The sequence below is a fragment of the Sceloporus undulatus genome, chromosome 3 (assembly GCF_019175285.1).
Source record: "Sceloporus undulatus isolate JIND9_A2432 ecotype Alabama chromosome 3, SceUnd_v1.1, whole genome shotgun sequence".
NCBI lineage: Eukaryota > Metazoa > Chordata > Lepidosauria > Squamata > Phrynosomatidae > Sceloporus > Sceloporus undulatus.
The window spans coordinates 79,713,622-79,736,153 of NC_056524.1; the positions used below are offsets into that span (position 1 = coordinate 79,713,622).

Here is a 22,532-nt window from a genome sequence, read left to right on the forward strand (position 1 = left end):
TGAAGACATCAAAATAGTCAAGGACTTTCTATTCCTTAGCTCAGCCATAAATCAAAATGTAGGCTGTAGCCAAGAAATCAGAGGACTTGGAAGGGCAGCTATGAAGGAACTAAATAAGAACTTGATAAGTGTAAAGATTTACTACTGAATACCAAAACCAGGATTTTCCATGCCATAATACTTTGGATTTCTATGTATGATTGCAAAAGCTGGACAGTGAAGAAAGCTGACAGGAAGAGAATCAGCTCATTTGAAATGTAGTGCTGTAGAAGAGTTCTAAAGATACCATGGACTGCTAAGGTGACAAATAAATGGGTGAGCAAATCAATAAACAAGCAAATTGAGGGTGAACTCTGTCTAGACACCAAGATGGCTAAACTGAGGCTATTGTACTTTGGACATAACATTATATAATGTGAATCATTAGAAAATATGATAATGCTTGGTAAAGTGAGAGGCAGTAGGAAAACAGGATTATGGGTGGAAAAACTGAAGTAAACCACAGCTGAAGTTTACAGGATCTGAGTAGAGCTGTTTATAGCAGGGTGTCTTAGATGTCTCTCATTCTTAGAATCACCCTAAATCAAAGCAAGGAATATTGGAGCAGAGGCTCCTGTTAGGTGAATGTATTTGATATGCAAATACCAGCAAAGATTCTGAGCAGATGAGTTAAATGATACGCTCTTCCCATGAGCCTTTTATTATTGATTTCTGACCATCATCTCCCATTTATCACTAGAAAATCAAAGAGAGCTGTTGTTTGATAGCTAATTTATCATATCTTTCTACAGCGATGACTAAATCTATTGTTGCTTTCTGTCATCATCAATACTCTGAGAAATATGGTGGAGAGAGCTAAAATCAATGTATCAACTGAAAATCCTGGGACATGCCATTGTGCATCTAAGCATTACATTCCCTTGTGCATATTTGTGTGAAATAACATTTAAAAGCAGACACAGTGGTCAAAAAATCTATTATATTAAACAAAATGCAACTTTACACGAATGTCATGTATGTGAATCAATGTCAGCACCCTGAATGTAATATGTGATATATTGGGAAAACTACTCTGATCTACTGTATATGTAAGATCAACAATCACCACCAAAATGTTGGAAGAAACTGCTGCAGAACATTTTAATTTTTGAGGTATAGTGCTTTCCAACATGGCCATTATTCTAGAAGAAGAAAACCTGTGACCCAACTCTGCTTGGAGGGGGAGGGGAAGAGAATTTCTGGATCTAAGAAATGAATACCTTAACACTGTATAGTCTTGATTTAGAGGAATATATCAATGTTGCTTCCAACATTGTCCTTTGAATTCCATGTGTAATTGCCACTTTGTGCTGTTCATCACACCTATTCCAACTTGATATCATTGAGGTAGGAAGAATGCATTGCTTTATTTATTTATACTAATACCTTTTTTCAGTCATTTTACTAAATCTTAGTTTTATAGCATCCTTCTGGGACAGTCAAGTCTATACGCAAACACTGCTGTTCAGTTGCTTCATACTATTTCTCTCTCTCTCTCTCTCTCTCTCTCTCTCACACACACACACACACACAGAGAGAGAGAGAGAGAGAGACAGACAGACAGACAGACAGACAGACAGACCCAACATGGTGTCGTGTTTTGAGCATTGTACTACATCTCTGGGAAAAAAGGGTTCCATTTTCCATTTGGCCATGGAAACATTGAGCAAGTCACACTCTCTCCACTTCAGAGGGAGGCAAAGACAAACCCCTCTGAGCAAATACTGCCCAAAAAGTCCCATGATAAGTTTACCTTAGGGGCACCATAAGTGAAGGTGTACATAAACAACAGTAGCAAAAATATACAGTGGGCCCACTCCTTACGCAGGGATCCATTCCGGAAACAACCCCCCACCTAAGGGAAAATGCATGTATGCTCGCACCCCATAGGAAACAATGGGGTGCATGCATGCGGCAGTGGCACGGCGAGTGCACACAGGCACGCTGCCATTGTTTAGACTGTCACTTGGCCTCCGCGTAAGTGGGAAGCTGAGTATAGTGCACCCGCGTATGGCGTGGGTGTACTGTATTTACAGCCAGTCTGCAGAAAGTGATGTGATTACCATGTCACACAAATTACTCTTTATGGATTTTAAACATTCATGACATAGAGCCAAAGAAGTGTCACTAAGTGTTGTATGACTTTTTATCTGACTAATATACTGCCAGTATTCTGTGCAATGATCTTTTGTTTTGATTAGAATCAGAAATAGTTGGAATCCTCTCCTTTTTTATACCAGCACAGGCAGGATGGGAACCAGGTGAAGAGGGGGTTAATTTAATGTAGTGAAACTAATTTGATTTATACCACTTTATCTCTTGCCATAATATTAAACTGCTACAGAGGCAAAGAATGGGATCTGAGAGAATTTAGGATTCATATCAAAACTATCTTCAGTCTCCAACATGCACCGTGTGCTTCCTATCTTGAGCCTTTTTACTTATGAAATTGTCCTGGTAACATTGATGTGACATTCCACTTTCAATGGCTGCTAGACATGCCCCATTTATACTTCATCTAGGAACAGAGACAGCATGCCTCTGAACACCATTAAGGAACAAAAGCAAGGCAGGGTTGTTTCCCTCATGTCCTGCTTGTGTGCTTCCCATACAAATCTTGTTGGTCACTGTGAGAAACCAAATGCTAAACTAGAAAGGCCTTTGGTTTGGTTCTGTATGGCTCTTTTTATGTTCACTTGGACATCACTAGTAGACTTCTAATATCTGCATGCACAGTGGACTTTGAACAAACACTAATGATCACAAGGTTAATGCAAATGACACATATTATTGTGCTATAAAGTTGTGATTTATATAAAGCAGCCTATATACTCTTACGAAATCATACAATGAATAGCCATCATGCTTAAGAGGTTATAAATATCTGGCATCTTTTCAATTCTTCCCTCCCCATACTACCCTGTAGAGTCCATATATATAAAAAGACATTTAACTGGAATCAGCTGTCATGGAAGCAAATTAATTGTAACTTCTGACATCACATTAAATCAAAGCTCCTACATCTTTCTTTCTTTTCTTCCTCCTTTTTTAAAAAAAACAGTTTCAATTTAGTCATTTACTATACTTAACTCACTTTCATGTCTGTTCTTATCTGCAACTGTCTAGTTTTACCATCTCCTCTGTAACAAGGACTGTTCCCTGTAGAGCTAATAGTTGTGTTATACTGGAAAACAGCTGTCACAAGCTACCTCTATTCATGTTCCACATTTACCTGTGTGGTGGGATATGTCATGGCTGCATCTCAGTCAGTTTTCATTGACCCAGAAATATGAGTTCAAACTAAATCCTCTGGCAAAACAGAGTGGGTAGATTTGCCATGCTCATGTTTTGTTGCACCCTGTCGCAGGCTGAAGGGGGAGGTCTTCTTTCATTGTATATATGCAAGTATTTTAACTCACAACTATTTGACACAACTAAGTACAGGTTGAATATCCCTTATCCAGAAATCCAAAATAATCCAAAATACTCCATAAGTAAACACATTATTGGCTGAGAGAGTGACACCTTTGCTTTATGATGGTTCAAGGTACACAAACATTGTTTCATGCACAAAGATATTTAAAAGGTTGTATCTAAAATTTAATTTATAAAATTATATGAAAGCTTGAGTCCCAACAGCAAGATAAGTCATTATGTATAAGCAGATATTCTAAAATGGGGGGGGGGGGATCCCAAGCAACTCTGGTACCAAGCATTTCAGATCAACCTGCAGCTCTAAATATCCTCAGCACTAAATCATCAGGATACTTTGGAGTCACACTGCAATGACATAAAAGGGTCTATATTATCTAGTTCATGAAAAAGACCAGCTCAGATTTAGTTCTCAGTGACCTCATTTAATGCTGTATTCTCATAACCTCTGTTTTGTAATGAGATATCTTTTCAGTGTTTCTCTTTGTGACAAGCAAGGTTCATGTAATTATCTGGCCTATAAAAAGATGCCTCAGTTTTGAAAATGGTTCATTTTTATGCATAAAGAAGCAAGAAGTGATTTATACAAAAACATGATGCAGAATTGGATGTAAATTTATTTCAGATAGGAATGGGGATGAGGTAGAATTTGTGATGTCAAAAATGAATTAAGAAAGTGTTTCCCTCCCCCTCACATCAAAGTGTTTTTCTTCCCAAAGAGAATTGCCATTGTTATCAACCAAATCTGGAAGTGAATGTGTTCACATTAAAATAAGCATATTAATACTTACAAAACTGAACTATATTCAACATCTCAGCATTTCCATATTAAATGTAGGGATCTCACATCTGAATGTTGAAATATTTTACGGTTTCAGTACATACTGAATAGTCAGTTTGCTCAGCCTGGGGTCACTGTAGGTTTGGCTTCTTACTGTGATAAAAGATGTATTTAAAGTCTGAGCTACAAGGAGCCAGAGTGGTGTAGCAGTTTGAGGTTTGGACGAAGACTCTAGGACTTCAGGGTTTGAATCCCCACTCAAACATGGAAACCCACTGGGTGACCTTAGGGAAGTCACACTCTTTCAGCCCAAGAGGAGGGCAAAGGCAAAACTCCTCTGAATAAATCTTGTCAAGAACATTCTAAGTTAAAGTTGCCTTAACTTGAAGTCAACTCAAAGACACATAATAGCAAGGCTGTGCTCCACAGCATTAACACTCAAAGAGATTCATGCTCCCCATTAGATATCTCGAAGAATCCATGGTGCCTCTAGGATGTTCTGAAGAGAGCAAAGTAAGCTGTTTGCCTCCTTTTCTGATCTAGCTCCTGTGCTGATTGACTGCTACATTTTGTAGATTCAGCTGGCTTGTATTGTTCTTCTCTGAACTTAATTAGCACATTTCTTGGGTGATGGAGGGAAGAGAGAGAAGCTCTTTCCAAATGGTTTATTTTTTTGGCAAGGGTGGCACATTGGCCACATCTGTCTCAAAGGGGTATGCAGCTTGCAGAGGATATGCAGCCTTACCTCTCTTCTTTCCCCAGAACACCACAGAAATCCACTCTCACAGCCTTAGAAACAAAGTCCTCTCATTTAAAAAAAATGATTTAAAAATGTCACTAGGGTGCACATTTTGGATTCATTTGTGACAGCGAAACAAAAACAAAAAGTCCCATAGAATCAGTAGTCCCTTCCACTTTTGAAAAAATTATGGTGAGCAGCCTGTTTGACATCTCATGGAATCAAAAATGGTTTTCAGGCCCTCTGCATGCACCCCTCAACTCATAATATCCATAACAGTACGGAATCTGCCTGACTAAACTCACCTAACTGACTCGATCTTTTTTAGCAATCTCTTAATAACTGTAGAGTTGCAAATTCTACACACAGCAGTTATTCTCATTACATTTTGTCTTGTTCATATATATTCATCTTATTAAATCTTCCACACATTAGTTCGGATAATCTTGTGCAGGGAGGAAGGAAGTGTAACCCTGTATGCCCTATTTTGCTACTGCCACAGCCCCTGCTATACCTTCAAAGAACTCATCCAACCACCACACACATTCCCCCCAAACACATTTTTCTTTTAAAAATCAATTTGCAGCCTGCAAATTCAGAATGTCTATAAATAAGATATTTATGTGAATTATTTAACATTTTGGCTGAGATTCAATAGAACTCCTGGCAGAACATAAATCTCTGCCAGAGAATCTACAACGGTGTTCAGCAGGCTATGCTCACTTTTTTTCTTCGTGTCTAGAAATCAGCAACAATATATATATATATATATATATATATATATATATATATATATGTATGTATATGTGTGTGTGTGTGTGTATTATAATTAGATTGCTAAAGAAATGTAATCTTTCCTTAAATCCACCTACTCATCTCATTAGTATGTTCCTTTATATCAAGGTATAAGCCCTTCCCTCTCTTACTGTATGTGTTGAAGTATCTCGAGCTAGCTAGATTTTGTAATTTGTAATTTGTAATTGCTATTGCAATTTTTAATGTAATGTATTTGTTGTTTTTATTGTGTTTTATATTGTATTGCTATGCTGTATTGGCATGTGTATGTAATCCGCCTTGATCACAGGAAAGGCGGGCTATAAATAAATATTTTATTTATTATTATTATTATTATCTCCTTTTCAATCATGACTTGTTAAAATAACAACAACCCTGATATGTGCCTTTAAGGGCATCATTATGATGGCAAAATGAAATCAAATAACCTCTTGGAATTGCTGTCAGAAATTGTAACTGATGACTGTAATAGAAAAAACAAACAAACTATGTAGTGGAAAGGTAAAGAAGGTCAAAATACTCTTATCTCTTTTCCTTCTGGAAGCAAGAACACAAAAATAAAGGTAACTTTTGAAACAGGTAAAATAATTCTAAACATGCATTTTGTCTTCTTTACAAATAAAAACCACTGAAAAGTAGGAAAATTTAAGAAAAGGGTTTTGAGGCCCATCGTTTTTGTTGAGGGAAATCTGAATAAATGTGCACGCACATTTCAGTTATTACAGCTATAAATAGGACTTGCCTGCTGTAGTGTTTACTGGAACAAAGTAGGTAAGGATTGTTTTCTTTCTGTGCTTTGAAGACTGGATTTCAAAATTGGTTCAGGGAATTCACAGCTTAATATTATTAAGTCAAAGCCAACAAGCACAGGGATGTATAAAGTATTGTATCACAATCTGTTATTATTTGCTTTATGTTATTGCTCCTCTTATTTGTTTCCTTATGTGCTTGCTGTAGCCTCTACCGCACCAGAGAGTGTAAAACTCCAGCAAAAATGCCAGGGGCATGACAGCAGTTAATAAATATGCTACCTGCCATATCATTCCTTGGAAAAGGCCTATAAAATTACATAATTTCATATGCTTTACGCTCTGGTTTAAATTTTTGTAATATAAAAACCATTGTGAGCATAATTAACATTAACATGTTGCTCTGCTGGTGCCATACTATAGAAGTGTCATATTATTCCTGCTATGTGATTTACAAGAAAGCATGGGTGTTCTTTCAATTGCTGGCCATCCTGCCCTCTGCAACGATGGAAGAGTTGGGGTAGGGATGGGCTGCTTGCCGCCCTCCTCTGGGATGTGACAAGTGATATAAAATCATGCTATGGCAAGGTTGCCATGGACTCATGGAGTGAGGCTTTGGGGACATGGTCTGAGGCAAGGCTTTGCCATATTGCCCCCTTAGCTTCATTGCTGTGAAGAAATCGAACCACCCACCCACCCACCACTGGTATAGTATTTATTTATTATTTATTTATTAGAGTACTTATAGCCTGCCTTTCAGCCCTAAAGGCTATCAGAGCGGCTTACAATTATTATTTTTAATTAGATGGTTCCCTGCCCTCAGGCTTAGTCGTCTAGGGGACCGGGTAGGATTTCCCCCCCTTTTCCCCAGGTTTTTCGCCACCCCCTTACTGTTTCCAGTGGCATATGGGAAATTGGCTCGGGTAAGTCTTGATAATACCTGATTTGGCTTTAAAGTTTTGAATCCTAATTGGGTTTGTATAAATACCTAACTTTGACATAAATATTTGGATTATATTTTGGCGAGCAGCTTGGACACTGTTTGGGTGGAAGGGATGCTTCTGGAACTGCCTCTTTAGGCCTTTCAACCTGGGAGGTAGCAGGAAGAAATTGCCCTTAGGTCTGGCTTGAAAGATAAACCCCATCTTTAATATTAATGGATTGGGATGGGGGCTTTCTAGTTAGACTTCCTGATGTGGGCTGGCCAGCAAATAACCCAGCTTTTGGGTTGTCATTGAGGGCTCAGGTGTTATTGTCCAGATAAGCTGCAGAGGTGGTCTAGGGAAAGACACTAGATGCAGCTTCTCCCACACTTGGTTGTTGTTAGAAATTAGTTGTAGTTCTGTTAAGAATTTATTACATCGGTCAATAAATGACCCTGTTTTATCTCGTTTCAGTGTCTGGTCTCATTATTCTGGGGTTAGGTAGCAATGATTTTGCAAAATATGCACGTCTTTCCTAGTTATGTAAATTTAGCATATTGATTGTGGAAATGTCTACTGTTTGCTTTTTTTTACCCCTGTCCTTGAAACTTCCTCAAAAAAATTAGTTGCATCTTTTTACCTATGTGTTCACAATGTTTATAATCTCAGAAAAACCTGAGACATGTAACAAGCTTTGGTATCTTATTATTTCTGTACATGGCTCTGCATTTACAAGTGCCAAGTGGGAGGAGTTTTTTTCTTTCTTTCAGGTTCTGAACTCAACAGCACTGCAAAGCAAAGCATGTAGCACTGATTAAACCTAGATAGATGAAAGTGGAAATTTTCTATGTCAACTGTCTTTATGCACCTACCTGACAGTACATCACATTGATTTCAATGGGATTTAATTTGTTTGGAGAGATACATTCTCAGTGAAATGTGGTTACATTCAAATCTCATTTTTACCATGACATTAGGCAGACTATTTGTTTTAGGAGATAATTGCACATGTTTTTCTCCTGAGCTGAGCATGGTCTGGGTATGGGCGTAAACTGCTTAAAAATGAATCTTATCACAGGCCTCTGTACAAAGCTTGGAGGGATCACATATCCTATCCAGACTTCGCAAAGAACAGGACTTTCTTTGTGAAGTATGGGACAAGTCCGGATCAGGTATGTGCTGCCTCTGAGCTGGACACAGACGGGTGTGATAACATATGTTTTTAAGCGATTTACAACCATACCAGCTGAGGAGAAAAACGTGTGTGGTAATGTCCTTAGTCACCACAAACAAATACTAACTTATTGATCTTGCAGGATCAGTTGTGAAGTTAACATATGAACAGTTTTAAAAACCTATATGAAAAACAGTCTGATAGGTAAATCTTTAGCAGCTCTTTCATATACGTAGTAGAATTTAGTGTAATAAAAAATGTATTTTCAGGCAATTGTCTCCTGAAGGGAATGTCACAATATGTTTCTCCATGTAAGGAATAATTCTGTTTCTATTTGAGCTTCCTAGTGTTTAACAGAATGATAAATATCAAACACTTACTTCCTTTCGCTATGAGTATTTCAAAGATTTCACATAAATTGTGCTAGCGCATCGGGGAATAAGGGTTTATTTTCAGTGGCATTTTTTAAAATATTAGTATTTTGGTATATTTACAGCCTGAACATATTTTAGTTCTAAGTTAGTATAGTTCTCCTTCACTGATTTCTTTTTAGAAGTCAGCACAGTAATGGTGTAATGTGTGTAATGACATAACTTATACATGAAAATATTGTCTGATTCCTTGTGGTGATTACCAATTTAAAAAGTTAAATCATCCTGTTTCTTGCTCATGCATTTAAATGGCGTGAAGGTAAACAGATGTAACATTCAGTACTATTTTTTTCAGATTTCTAGAATGCCTCACTCTTAATTAATTATTGAGTAACTCTTCATTAACTCATTCACTGCTTTGAGTGAACACAGTAATGCAGAAAAATGCCTTATAGAGTCATGCCAATGGCCCTTCTAACAGTGGCATTGCTGAGGTTGCTTTCATCTGATGTGGGGGGGGACTGCCTTGCCTTCCCTCTGGCTGACCGCCCTCCTAGATGGCTTCTGCAAAGGCTGTGCACTGCAACCTTCAGAGATCCCATCCAGGGTCTGGTGTGGTTGTTTTCTGAGCAACCATGCCAAACCCCAAAGGCAGTCTGTATGAAACATAAATAGATTTCATGTTTTGACTTGAGTCCCTTTCCCAAGATACCTCATTATGTATATGCAAATACTCCAAAAAAATTTTTAAAAAATCTGAAACCCAAAATACTTCTGGTTGAAAGCATTTCAGATAAGGGAGACTCAACCTGTAGTGGAAAGTAGTTATTTTTCAGATAATTTAACCTGGCATAAAATGGGATGGCATTCTATTAGTGACTTTATATTTGGTTGTTACAGAGGGGGGAATTCAACACCTGCCTAATCCCTTCAGAAGGTACCTATCTTCCCCAGGTAATGGCATTTAGTGGTTGGTGAAGAGTATGTTGCGGGGCATGGAAGGGATGGAGTAGCATCCAGCTATGTCCCGCCAGCTGGACACATGACAACACTATTTTCAAGAAAACTTTTAGGAGGACCTAGAAGATGCCTTTGTCATTGTGTATCCAATTATTGGGACATACCTTGATGTCACTTTGCTGCCATGACACTCTCTACCAGCCACTAAATGGCCATGTCAAGAGACAGGTCAGTCCTGCAGGAGATGAGAAGAGTGATGTGTCATAGTTTCTTTGGAGTGGAACTTTACTCCATCTTGGAATCTTGGATTTTAACCATGCTGTGATCCTTTTCAGCTGGCATACAAAGGGGTGAAACAGACTGCCCCAAAGGGGTGGCTTCAAGCCAGGTTGGGGCCATGGCAACCGCACACCATGGCCCCAATCCAACCAAAATCCGGCCCAAACTCCTATTTGCAGTGGATTAAAGCTGCTCCATCTCTGCTTCAGCTGGCTTCCAGCTGGCTTGTGGGTGTGTGGCATCTAAACGCCATGCCTCAACTTGCCCAAAGCCACCAGGCATGTAATCGCTGGCATGACTTCCAGGCGACTTGGGGATATGGAGCTTGTAAATGCCACAAACCAAACTGGGTTGAAGCCGGCTGAAGCAGCTGTTCTGTTCGAGACCTAAATCTATAAAAATGTAATGATAGAATAGATAGAGTGTAAAAGGTTCCGCAAACTGTCTGGAGCTACAAACAGTTTGAAAATCAGCAACTTTGAATTCAGATTTTTTTGAAATGGCCAGTGCAACATTGTTTGAAATTCATCATTTGTTCCATAACTTTAATTGAAATATCCCATTCCAAACATATAACATTGTTGTCTTACTCTCTAGATGTATTGACATTTGGGAGATGAGTAGTTTATTAATATCTCCATAAATATATATCAATAAAATAACAAAACAACCAAAAACACTTGCTTTCTGTTGTTGATACTGTCATTACAAATGAATTCTCTAAAATAATTATCATTTTAATTGTGTCATTTGGTGGAATGTTTTATCTTAGTCTCTTTACTCAATAATTCCACAGTATTTTCCTCTCTTTCAGTAACTTCTCCTGACCAGACTGTTACTGTGGTTACGCAAACTCTGGTAACCAAGGAAACCACCATCTCCAAACAAGAAATGCCATCATCTTTGCTTCTGGAGGTGCCAGCCCTGGCTGAATTCAATAAGGCATGGGCAGACCTCACTGACTGGCTTTCTTTATTGGACCGAGTGATAAAATCCCAGATAGTCACTGTTGGTGATCTTGATGAAATCAATGACATGATCATAAAACAAAAGGTATGTGAATTATATAGATACTTATTTTTCTACATAACAATAGAAGTAGATACTACAAATTCAATGTTAATAGGAAACACACAAAACATTTTATCAAATCTATTGCATATATGTTCTTTGGGAAAATGATTTCACATAGGAATCTCATATTATACCATTGAAAATAATTTGTCCACTTCTTCACATGTTTAAAAGTATAATAATTGCTCCCATTTTAGAGAAATGAAGGGAAAGAAGGGGGAAAACAATGGGGTCACTGTACATATTTTCTTTGCATTAAGCCAATTACTCTGGAATTTAGATGCCAAGATATGGCATTTTCAAAAGGCAGTAAATAGGTTAAACAGTACATGATGCAAGCAGAATAAGTAAACATCTTACCTTTTTATGCTAGAATATTTCTCTAAGAACTTACTGAGAGGCTTGTATCCTGCTGTCATCCTATTATAAAAAGCTTCTCAATCTACTTAAAGAAAAGAGCGTCTCATTAATGCAAGTGTTTTGTCAGCAAACTGTTTAAGTGCTACTTATCTTTAAAAACACACAAAAATATGGAAATCTATATGCATGGACAAAAACAAAACTTTAACTTCAGCAACTCTGGTGCAATAAAATTAATTTGTTTATTATATAGCCTGAAAGTAATTACCTGCCTCCCAGATTTAACATTGTTCACTGTAAATGATACAGCTTGCATGAGCAAAACTTTAAGTGCTATACTTCCATTCCACTGATCCTTTGTGGACTGAATTATATTTTTCTTTGATATACAACATTGTTGCAACCTTCTTCTAGTGCAAAGTGTAATTTCTTCAATATAAATCCTGTTAAACAGTTTTACATATTTTAATTGTATGTGTAACAACCACACAGCAGGTGCATAAATACCATAAAATATTTTAATTTAAGAACTAAACTTTACCTGAATGAAAATTATAACTATTTATAATTGGTCCATGAGTAAGAATTAGACTTCATAAATGTAACTGTGGTTGTTGTCAATTGGCATCCCATTTCTTTTAAGTGCCACAATGCAAATATTAACTTACATCTAGCAAAATGGGCCATTTTAGTCCGCCAGAAACATGTTTTGTTCCATAATTCACACAGAACTCAACCTGTAAGTCAGGTATTTATAACTCAGGCTGCATCTGCACTGGAGAAATAATGTGATTTGATGCCACTTTAATTGCCATGGCTCCATGCAATGGAATTTTGGACATGGTCATTTATTGTGACACCAGAGCTCTGTCATAGTCCCTTGAAAAGTTGTAAACAACATTGCTGAATTTAAGTTGCCTCCCATGTATAATATTTTTAAGAACCCCCCCCCCCCAAAAAAACCCCCAAACAACTAGAAATATATTATTTACACTTTTTGCAAGGGTGAATGACTACTACTCAAACCAAATATTCCATTTCATGTGGGCATGTGTTTTCTGCCTATTTGTATTTCATTGTTGTGGAATATGCTTGATCCTATACCAACAAATATGCGTGTGAAGATGAGACATTTTTATATCCCACAATACATTGAAATTTGTAATCAAATTAAGGCACTCAGTTTTTTAAAAATCTGCCTGCATGAGGGATAAATATTTTCTAAATGCGCAAATGCTTTTTAAAATTCTCCCAGATATGCATAAGCAAGCCATTCTATCCTCCATCGCAAGATGTGACATGATAACAGTAAAAAAGAAATTGAGACATGTAGTCAATGGAGAAAATAATAAACTCATTGTGTAGTTATACCTGTATTGGACCTCTGAAATAGCTTAAAAGTCAAGCCTGTAAGTCCTTCAGGATCCTGGTCTGAAATTAGCTAAGACGGAAACACTTTCTTCATGCACATCATATTCATATCTGGCTAAGGTCCAAAGGGAGAAGAAACAGATAAAAGGAAGGCTAATCACACACAGAGAGACTTACAGACAAACATATGTACGTTATATTTTCATTTATAAGTCACCTTGCATTTTCATTTTATCATATAAAGGTGGGACATAGTCAGATAAATAATTAAAGGGAGGAAAGGAGTACTGAAACTCACAGTAGCTTCCAATCGTAAACAAAATCAGCAGTGTTTCCACACGTTTTCATTTCAGTAGTAGAGAATCTCAGTATATATGAAACATAGCAAGTACTGCATCTGTTATTTGTAAGAATGCTGTATAATATATTTAAAATTTTCTTGTTGGTGACAAATTTTCTTCTTTTTTTAGAGCAATAAGAATCAAAGCTACATTAATTTACATAAATATTTTCCTGCAGCAGCACAAGCCTGCACATTTATCTCTCTATCTATGAACATGTTTGAAACATATCCTTATGTAGATGTAAACATTGTAATGGAATGGAAAAATCCTTTGTAGTTTTTGTGGATCACCACAAATGGATCTTGTTCTTGCACAGAGCCATGTCTGGAATATTTTGGAAATAAAATATTTAAATAGTTTTTGGTGGAAAATATATCCGCATGCCTCTAACACACATGCCTAGACAAACCAAAATGTTATTCCCAAATATGCTGTAAAAATGAGGAATGTTCTCTATTTTTGCATTTCCATCTCAGCTGCTGGAAGCTTCTCCTTTTGGCTTTTTCCCCTAGTAGTTTTAACTTTGGCTGTGTTTAATGATTCTTCAGACTGTCTTTCCAGCTGATAGTTGTTTCATGATCCTTTTAGTCATTTCCTTCAGTTGGACTTCCAATTTTGCTTTATGGTTTCTGTAAGTAATGTATTGCCGTCTGAACCCTCTTTTTAAAAGTACGTCTCCTGTGGTGGGAAGATTGTATGAACTGATGGTCATTTTAAATGTCTATTCAGTTTGTTTGAAGGGCAAAGTGAACAGGCCTTCACTTGAACTTCACTAACAAGGATACAGGAATAGCCCCCTCTAAAACTGGTGATTGATGGGAAAGCAACTCAGCTCTGAGAATTAATGTATTCAGTTTTAGATTCCGTGGCTTTGACCTCTAGCACAATTCTGACAACTCCAGACCAGAAGCCTACTCACAGCCAGTATCCCAAGTTATTCCCCCAGCCTTAGTTATATCCTGTTTAGATTACTGAAGATGGTCAGTTGGTACAAAGAAATGCAGCCAGAATGTTAAATGGGGCTGATTGCAAGGATCATGCAGTTCCTTGCGACACAACTCCACTGGTTACCAGACTGTTAGAGACACAATTAAGAGTACAGGTTGTATCTGCTAAAGCCCTGTATGGTTCAGAGCAAGGTAATCTAGTAGCCTGTATCTTCTGATAGGAGACTAACTAGTCCCTGAGATCCTCAGGAAATGGCATTATCTGTGTCACACAATGTCCACAGTTATGTCTGTTGGGGTCACAAAATAGGAAATTATTGCCAGTGCCTATGAGCCATGGAACTTCCATCCTTGCTAATCTTCCATCAGCAGGGCCTTTTAAAAATTTCAAGTCTTTTGAAAACTGAATGTTGTTGGTGTTTTAAGAGGTTATAAGATTGTGCTGGTTTTAAACAGCATCACCACCATATATTATTCAAACAAGCAAAGAGGCCAGTAACCACTGATGCTGCCACATGTCACTCTTTAACTCTAAGCCTGATACATCAGCAACAATCATGTCATAGCTATATAATACCTTGGCAAAAATGTGATGTTTTAGGTGAGCCTCTCAATAGATACAAAGTTGCTATTCATGAATAGTATCTTCCTATTTCTGTCTTTCTTTCTTTAGTATTCTCATATGTTGTTAGAAAAGACCACAGTTAGACATAATCGCTTTAGCATGAAGAAGTATAACACGTATTGTTACAGGATTGTTGTGGGACAGAGATTACATGGTGATACTTTTCTCCACTTCTGATCTGCCCACTTCTTTTATGTGTTTCCTTAATTTCCTCTGGTACTGACAATGTTATATTACTCTGGTTTGGTGACTTTGAAAGAAAGCATGATGAATCATTATTACAGTTTCCACATGATGTCTTGTTTTATTATGCCAGAAAATGCAAAGCTTTTTAACAGTTTGGGGTTATCTGTCCATCCTACTGAAAATCCTTCTGATGCTATTCTGTCTTTCATTTCTTCTTGTACCTGAAGGAGAAGGGCCTTTTGTTGCTGTTGCTGGCAAAGCACCTCTGTAGAATATGCTACTTATTAATTTTCTTTCCGTTCCAGAATTATGAAAAAGTAATTGAATAGGTTATTTTCCATCTAGTGTACAAAGCAGCAAATCATAGTCCAATTGTAATCATAGAATTCAAATAAACCTATAAGGACAAAAATAAATGCTTTTTTTGTTTTCTAAGATGTTGAAATTGGATGAGGAGTAGTAACTAAAAGAAATATTCCTGAGAAAGCACCATAATGAGAAAATATGAAAAACTTAGCATTTCTTAATGAAGCTGATTTAGCAGAGAAAGTTCCTGCATCTGCAGAATAGTTATACTTTTGCCCTAAAAAGAAATTAAAAAAAAACCCACAATATAATGTGTCCTGTTAGTAGTATTTGTTCCCGGCTATAGAACTCTATGTTGAGAAATCACTGACAAGGTCTGTTTGGTTACCAGTATTAGCAACAGGAGTTGGGGGTGTTAAACTAAACAGTATTATACATTCATGATTGTAGTTTAGTGTATCTGGTTTCAAAACGAAAGGAAAGGACAAGTCAGGAAAGGACAGGACAGGCAACTGGAACAGGTGATTATGATAAGGTCTGTAGTACACAAGAATGGAGAAATTAATGTGTCCATAAGTAATAGGTGGGTATGCACACACCCACACACAACATGGTCCCCTATCAAAAATGTGCTCTATTGGTGTCAGTGGCATATTCCCATTTAGGAAGGATGTCAGCTTCATGGGACCAAATTTCTGAAGGTCATGGTATAGGGTAAGAGAGGACAGCTTGTGGGGTCGGAGGGTGGCACTGCCATCTGTAATTTGGGAGCATTCCTCTATCAAGCCCACATAGATTCCCAATTGATATTACTCAAGTCTCCATCAGAAACCTACTTGAATGATCTCCAAGAAGCAATTCCATTAGACTCCTTGGCAATGGGGTAGGGCAAACCTGGCAGAAAATATTAAACACCTTGTGTTTCTAGCACTTTGAACTTTACCTGGAACAAAAAATATAAAGTTTTTAGGATTCAACCCATAGTCATTGTAAGACCTAAATAGCCTAAACACACCAGACCCTGTCTGATCTTGGCTGCTAAGCAGGGTCAGACCTGGGTAGTACTTAAATGGGAGACTGCCAGTGAATACCAGGTGCTGTAGGAAGGAACTGGAAAAACTACCTCTGAGTATTCCTTGCCTAAGGAAAATCCTATGAAATTCATCGGGTCACCATAAATTGACATGTGACTTGAAGAAACGTTCACACAGTCATTGTAATTTTCATATCATATTCTGAACCAGATAAGATTTGTGAAGACTTAAGGAAAGGGACCAATTGTTGTACTTTGTGTATAATTTATTTCTATTTTAATATTGACTTCTCTGTTTTTAGCTATTTGTGCTAGTTTTAAACTATAAGCCTTCTTGAGTCCCAGTTCTGAGGAAATTTTGATGATGATGATGATGATGATGATGATGATGATGATGATGATGAACACAAGACGGATTCTGTGGCATTATGCAGGATTTTACATGTCTTGGATCTGTCGCTATAAAACATAGATGGGGCATTATTAAAGGTTAGAGGGACACACTGGCACCCAGGAACCTCAGAAGGTCATATCCTCCATGCTGCACCCTCCATTATTTAGATCCCAGATGTCCCCAAATACCTTCTAGGGGGTGTGGGTTATTTTAGGTTCAAGAGAGGCCTTTTTACATCTTTTGGATCACTTCCTGACCCAATGGACCTGAATTGTCTCATGGTCTAGAGGCTACTTGGGGGCATTTGAGGGCCCTGGGGATGACATGTGATATATTCCTTCTGCTATACAAGGGTACTTGCCATTCTAGCCATAGGGGCTCTTCTCCCAGACCAAGGAACACTAGCTTCATTTATTTTGATGTATGTGTTTGGTCCACATGAGGGAAAATACATATTTCTCCTCCACCCCCTTCCAGAACTGTTGCCAGGCATTTTGCTGTCTGAGCTGAGAAGAAAATGATTCCCCCTCAGTCACCCAACTCAATGTGCATAAATCCAAGGTCAGACAAATTGTGTTGGTACCTAATGTAGAAAGATCTATAAGCTGATCTTTTCTTTTCTGGCAATAAAATAATAAATATCTAAGAATTTGCTATCCTTTTCTGACACCCAGGATCTGTTTCTTGGTGAGACTGTATCTCTTGTCTAATGGTTAGGGCCATCACTATCCACTTTGCTTGAGATCTGAAAAGGTGAGGAGCAGAAGAATTACTGCACTAGCTCTGGCCATGTCAAAGTTCTTGTGCAGTAAATAGTATATTGATCTTGTGTCATTAATGGGGGGGGGGGTTCTGGAAGAAGAGAAGAAAGATAAGGAGATGGTTAGTGTGTTGCACAAAATGGACACTCTTTGTTCAAAAAGGCCTTAAGTATGCCTTTTACTATTGTGCCCTTTCCATATTACCTTTCTGCTTTTATAGAAGATAATATATGATATATAGATTTTGCTATTTCCTTTAATCTATTCTCTGTTTACTTGCATTTTCTCATTTATTAGCTGTTTTCAAACATGTAATTTACTTTTGTATACAGCAATATTCCATTTATCTACAGCACAATATTTATGCAATACAGGAATATGCATAGAATGATCAGCTTTTATTTATACAGACCAAAGACTTGGATTTTGAAAATAATATACTGCTTGCAGAAATGTATTTTAAATTCTAGTCTAAATAGGAGAAAATGGGATCTTTGTTATCTGTTTTCTGAGACAGGATTATTTCTAAATCCTCAACTAGGAACAGATAATAAAGCCAGGAGAGCCCCCAAGGTGAAAACATAGATGAACTGATTTTTTTTTACTCAGGAGAGAACCGAAGAGAAAATTGTTTAAAATTTACCCTTTTCTCCCCACAGAAGATTGCCATATAACAAAGGGATAAATAATCTAGTTTTGTGAAGTATGGATGCTAAGCTTTTCTCTGATGTCAGCTCCTATAAAATCACTTTAAAAATCTGTCAGAAACATAATCAGAAATGCCCTTTGATCTAGTTTGCTGCTTCACGCCTGTTCCCATTTGATATAAAAATGCACTTTGTGCAATAAGTGTACAACAGAAAGGACTATAGCTCAAAATAATTGCTGAGAGCTCACAACTCCCTTTTATACCTTTGAAAATCAGCTCAGCATCTTTACTCATTTTCTCCCTAATTACTGGACATAAAGAATGGTAGGACCTTCTGTGTAGTGTTATATATCATGGTACCAGTAATTACACTGATCGAGTTGCCGGCATTCTAAACTTTCTTCTAACCAAAATCATGACCACTGTTCCCTTTTGCATATGACCAAAGAAACAGCTTGTGTGTGTGTGTGTGTGTATTGAAAACATTTTAATTATCTTGATCTTACTTTGACTTTTTTATTTCAGTGAAACATAAGTAATACCCATAGCTCACATAACCATCTCATTTGATGCCTCTTACATTACAGAAAAAGAAAAGAACTGGAGTCTTAATTCAGGTTTAAAGCTGATGCTAGTCCTATATCAAAGTTAATAAGCAGAGATTGATCCAGAGCTTCCCAGCACATTTGTACAAGGAGAGTGAAATAAGAAACTCTAGAATACTTGAGTTATAGCATGTGAAAGAATGCTATAAAGAAAAGAGTTTAAAAGGGATCATGGGTGTGCAATGCTCATTCTTAGTTAGACCCTGAGTAAATGTGAATTGGATCTTAATCTGCCTTTGTGCTGCCCTCTGCATCATTATCTAGATTGGAATGATTTATAATAAAAGTACACTGATATACTCAAATCCTTTAGTGTTTAGACAGAAGTAATTGTGAAGTCCTGTAGAGTCCTGGTGATTGTGCTACATAGGAGAGTTTAATCATCCTCATTGAGAAGCTATATATAAAAGTACTGGCACACAGAAGTGTTTTTCAGTAGTTCTTATGATGGGTCCATAATGTCTGAATTATCCCTGAATATGTTATTACCAGATGCATGAACTTATAAACTGCCATAACAGTCCACAAGCAATCTTCTTCATGCAGATTAAATCAATCTTAGTGAAAAAGCTCAGCAGTTGCAGTTCTATTTATTTCCCACTGCCAGTTAATTTCAACATGAATCTGAATTCCCTCATCTTTCACATCAGTCCACTTATGTGCTGAATCCTCCTGCACTCATGGAGCTGGCACTTGTAGTTATCTATTGCAACTAGGCTATTGAGCATCACATTTTCCTGATGATGTTACTGATGTGCTGTATTGGCTCTCAAAATACATATTTTTGTGCATAGTACATATTTTTTTTATTATCATAGCACACTATAATGTGTGTGTGTAAAATTAAAACAATAGCTTGGTACATAGGGGGCAAAGGGTCAGGTGAACAGAACAACCCATTTTCAGTTTCCTGCGCATAATCACACATGAAAATATTGCAAAAATTTAAAAATATTGACATTCTGCACACAAACCAATACACAATGTGAATTGTGTTGACTCTTTGTTGATTTTAAAGGTATATTTCACTGTACATTTGTATTTATTTATTTTCCTCACATATCATTTATAAGCAATTTGGCCTCAGTACTCTAGATCGTTGGTGGCAAACCTATACCACGTGTGCCAGAGATTGCACGCAAAGCTATTTTTCATGACATGTGGAGGGTGGGGAGGAAGAGAAGCAGGCATATACTGGTTCCTACTCCTTCCTGGCTATCCCAGGCCTTCAACTACCTCTGAAGAGGCAGCTCAAGGCCCAGGAAGGCAGGGGGAATTAGTCTGGCCCTGGAATTCCCACCCCCCAGAGGACAGAGGTCCTGCTCCAGAGGACAGAAGTCTCACCCAGGAAGTCCTGTTCCACCCCAGAAGTCCCAGCGCCACCAGTAGGTAACATCTGGTGCCAGAAGGCCTTTTAGTTTGGATACTCAGTCCCTAAAAGATTCACTATCACTGCTCTAGATGGAACCTATTGATTCAATGATTGTACTCTGGTTGAGACTAAGAATAGGCCATTGTCATACAGAGCAGCACAGTATTTGTGGGGGATCTGTTCCAAATCTCTCTACAGATGCCAAAATCTGTGGATGCTCAAGTCTCACTGTCCTCAATGGAGATGCAGCCACATGGCTGCACCACCATTGGGGACAATAGGACTTTACCGCCCGAGCCACTAGAAGCTCATCTCACAGCTCTCACTGCAGCTGGGGGATGTCTCTTTCTTCGCCTCTTTACCCCGCCTTCCTCCTCCTCCTCTTCCTCTTGCCCCCCTCTTTCCACACCACTGCCACCACCTTCCTCCTCTTCCTCTTTCTTCCTCCTTTTCCTTCCTCCTCCTCCTCTACCATCCCCACCGGCTTCCTCCTGCTCTTCTTCCTTCCACCTCATCCTCTGCTGTCCTCCCACATGGGCTGGAATCCACAGGTGGCAAACCCACAGATATGGAGGGTGGGTCATATCAAGAATGAATAAAGTCAGAACCTGGTGGATTGCAGATTTAGTTATCTGTATCCACTTATTTGGTAAATTTTCTTTTTGTTATGGCACACTATTGCATAAATATACCAGATCCCAAAATGGTTACGCATAAAATGGCAAGGAAACATTTTGGGAATCCTCTAGGATCACCACATATTTCCAACTTAAAATGCTCTTATATCTTCATGTAACTGCATAACCCTAGATAAAGAAAAACAAGTGACATGATTAAACAAATAGCATGTAAAAATGTTAAGAATCCACCATATTTGCATACTATTTTTAGATACTATTTGGTGCCTGTTAGAACTCCATTGAACAGAAGAAATCATTTCCTGTAACTGTTGGTCAGTCTATCACAGTGATTTTGAGATCATTTTTCCATTCCTTTTTGGAGAATTACTTCAGTTCCATGACATTGTGAGGGCTTCCCTGCATGAACAAGCTCCAGGCCCTGCCAATCTCAATGGGATTCAGGTCCAGACTTTAGTTAGGACATTCTAAAACATGAGATCTCTTTTCCTTCATAGAATCATAGAATCGTAGAGTTGGAAGAGACCACAAGGGCCATCCAGTCCAACCCCCTGCCATGCAAGAACTCTCAATCAAAGCATCCCTGACAGATGGCCATCCAGCCTCTGCTTAAAGACCTCCAAAGAAGGAGACTCCACCACTCTCTGAGGGAGTGTGTTCCACTGTCAAACAGCCCTTACTGTCAGGAAGTTCCTCCTAATGTTGAGGTGGAATCTCTTTTCCTGTAGCTTCGATCCATTGTTCCTGGTCCTGTTCTCTGGAGCAGCAGAAAACAAGCTTCAACTCCTATATGGTTTGTTGCTTATGGGCTCCTTTTCTACTTAAATTTTATGAAAACAATCTAATTTCTAAGTTAAGTTCTCTGCACTGTTTTTCTTCCTTATGCTTGAAAAAGAAATTTCTAATGCAGCTTCATGCAAACAATATGCCCCTCTTATCTACTATTCAAGTGGAATGTTAGAGAATTTTAAACAGACTAGATAAGATTTGCTGTCTGAAAAATTTACTTATAAAATACCCTAGATAGTTTATATAAAAACTGGACAGAAAAGGAGCCAATAAGCAACCCTAACACCTTTTCTGGTATTGACTTTTACTAGAGAGAGTGCTTCTCTAACCTGACTGCTCTCTTAAAATCAGTATGTGGATACTATTGCCACTTATCTATATTCATGGATGACAATTTTTCCCAAACTGTAGCTATTAAATCAAATGGTGAAGCAACATTCACAAAGACCACAATACAAGATGCCTCTCGGCTTAATCAAACATTAGTGAATCAAATGGGTGAACATAATGAATTGATCAGTTGTGTTCCTACCTTGCTGAAATCCATGTTGTTGTTCTATTAAGATTTTCCTATGCTTAGATTTGGAGACTGTTCAACAAATATCTACTGTAAGCTTCTGTCATTACATTCAGAAAGCTAACTGGCTTATAGATTTTGGGGTCTGATATCTCACCTTTTTAGTACAGAGGAGAAAAATACTGGACCACTGCCAAGTAGAAATAATTCCTGTTCAGTTAATGGGAGAGAACAGTTTAGCTAGGATCGGTCTACCATGGAGCCAGAAATTATGGGAGGATGAGTTGAGCGCATTAACACCCTAGGAGACTTTGGAGAG

At 37.9% G+C, this 22,532-nt stretch overlaps 1 protein-coding gene across 14 annotated transcripts in view; it reads left to right on the plus strand.

The window, feature by feature from the left end:
- Nucleotides 1-22,532, plus strand: part of DMD (dystrophin) — a 1,477,396-nt gene that overhangs the window by 1,055,505 nt on the left and 399,359 nt on the right. For all 14 annotated transcript variants that reach the window (XM_042458881.1, XM_042458877.1, XM_042458883.1 and 11 more), the window contains one exon: nucleotides 11,057-11,295. In XM_042458881.1, the coding sequence (XP_042314815.1) occupies nucleotides 11,057-11,295 (239 nt within the window). The remainder of the gene's footprint in view (nucleotides 1-11,056; nucleotides 11,296-22,532) is intronic.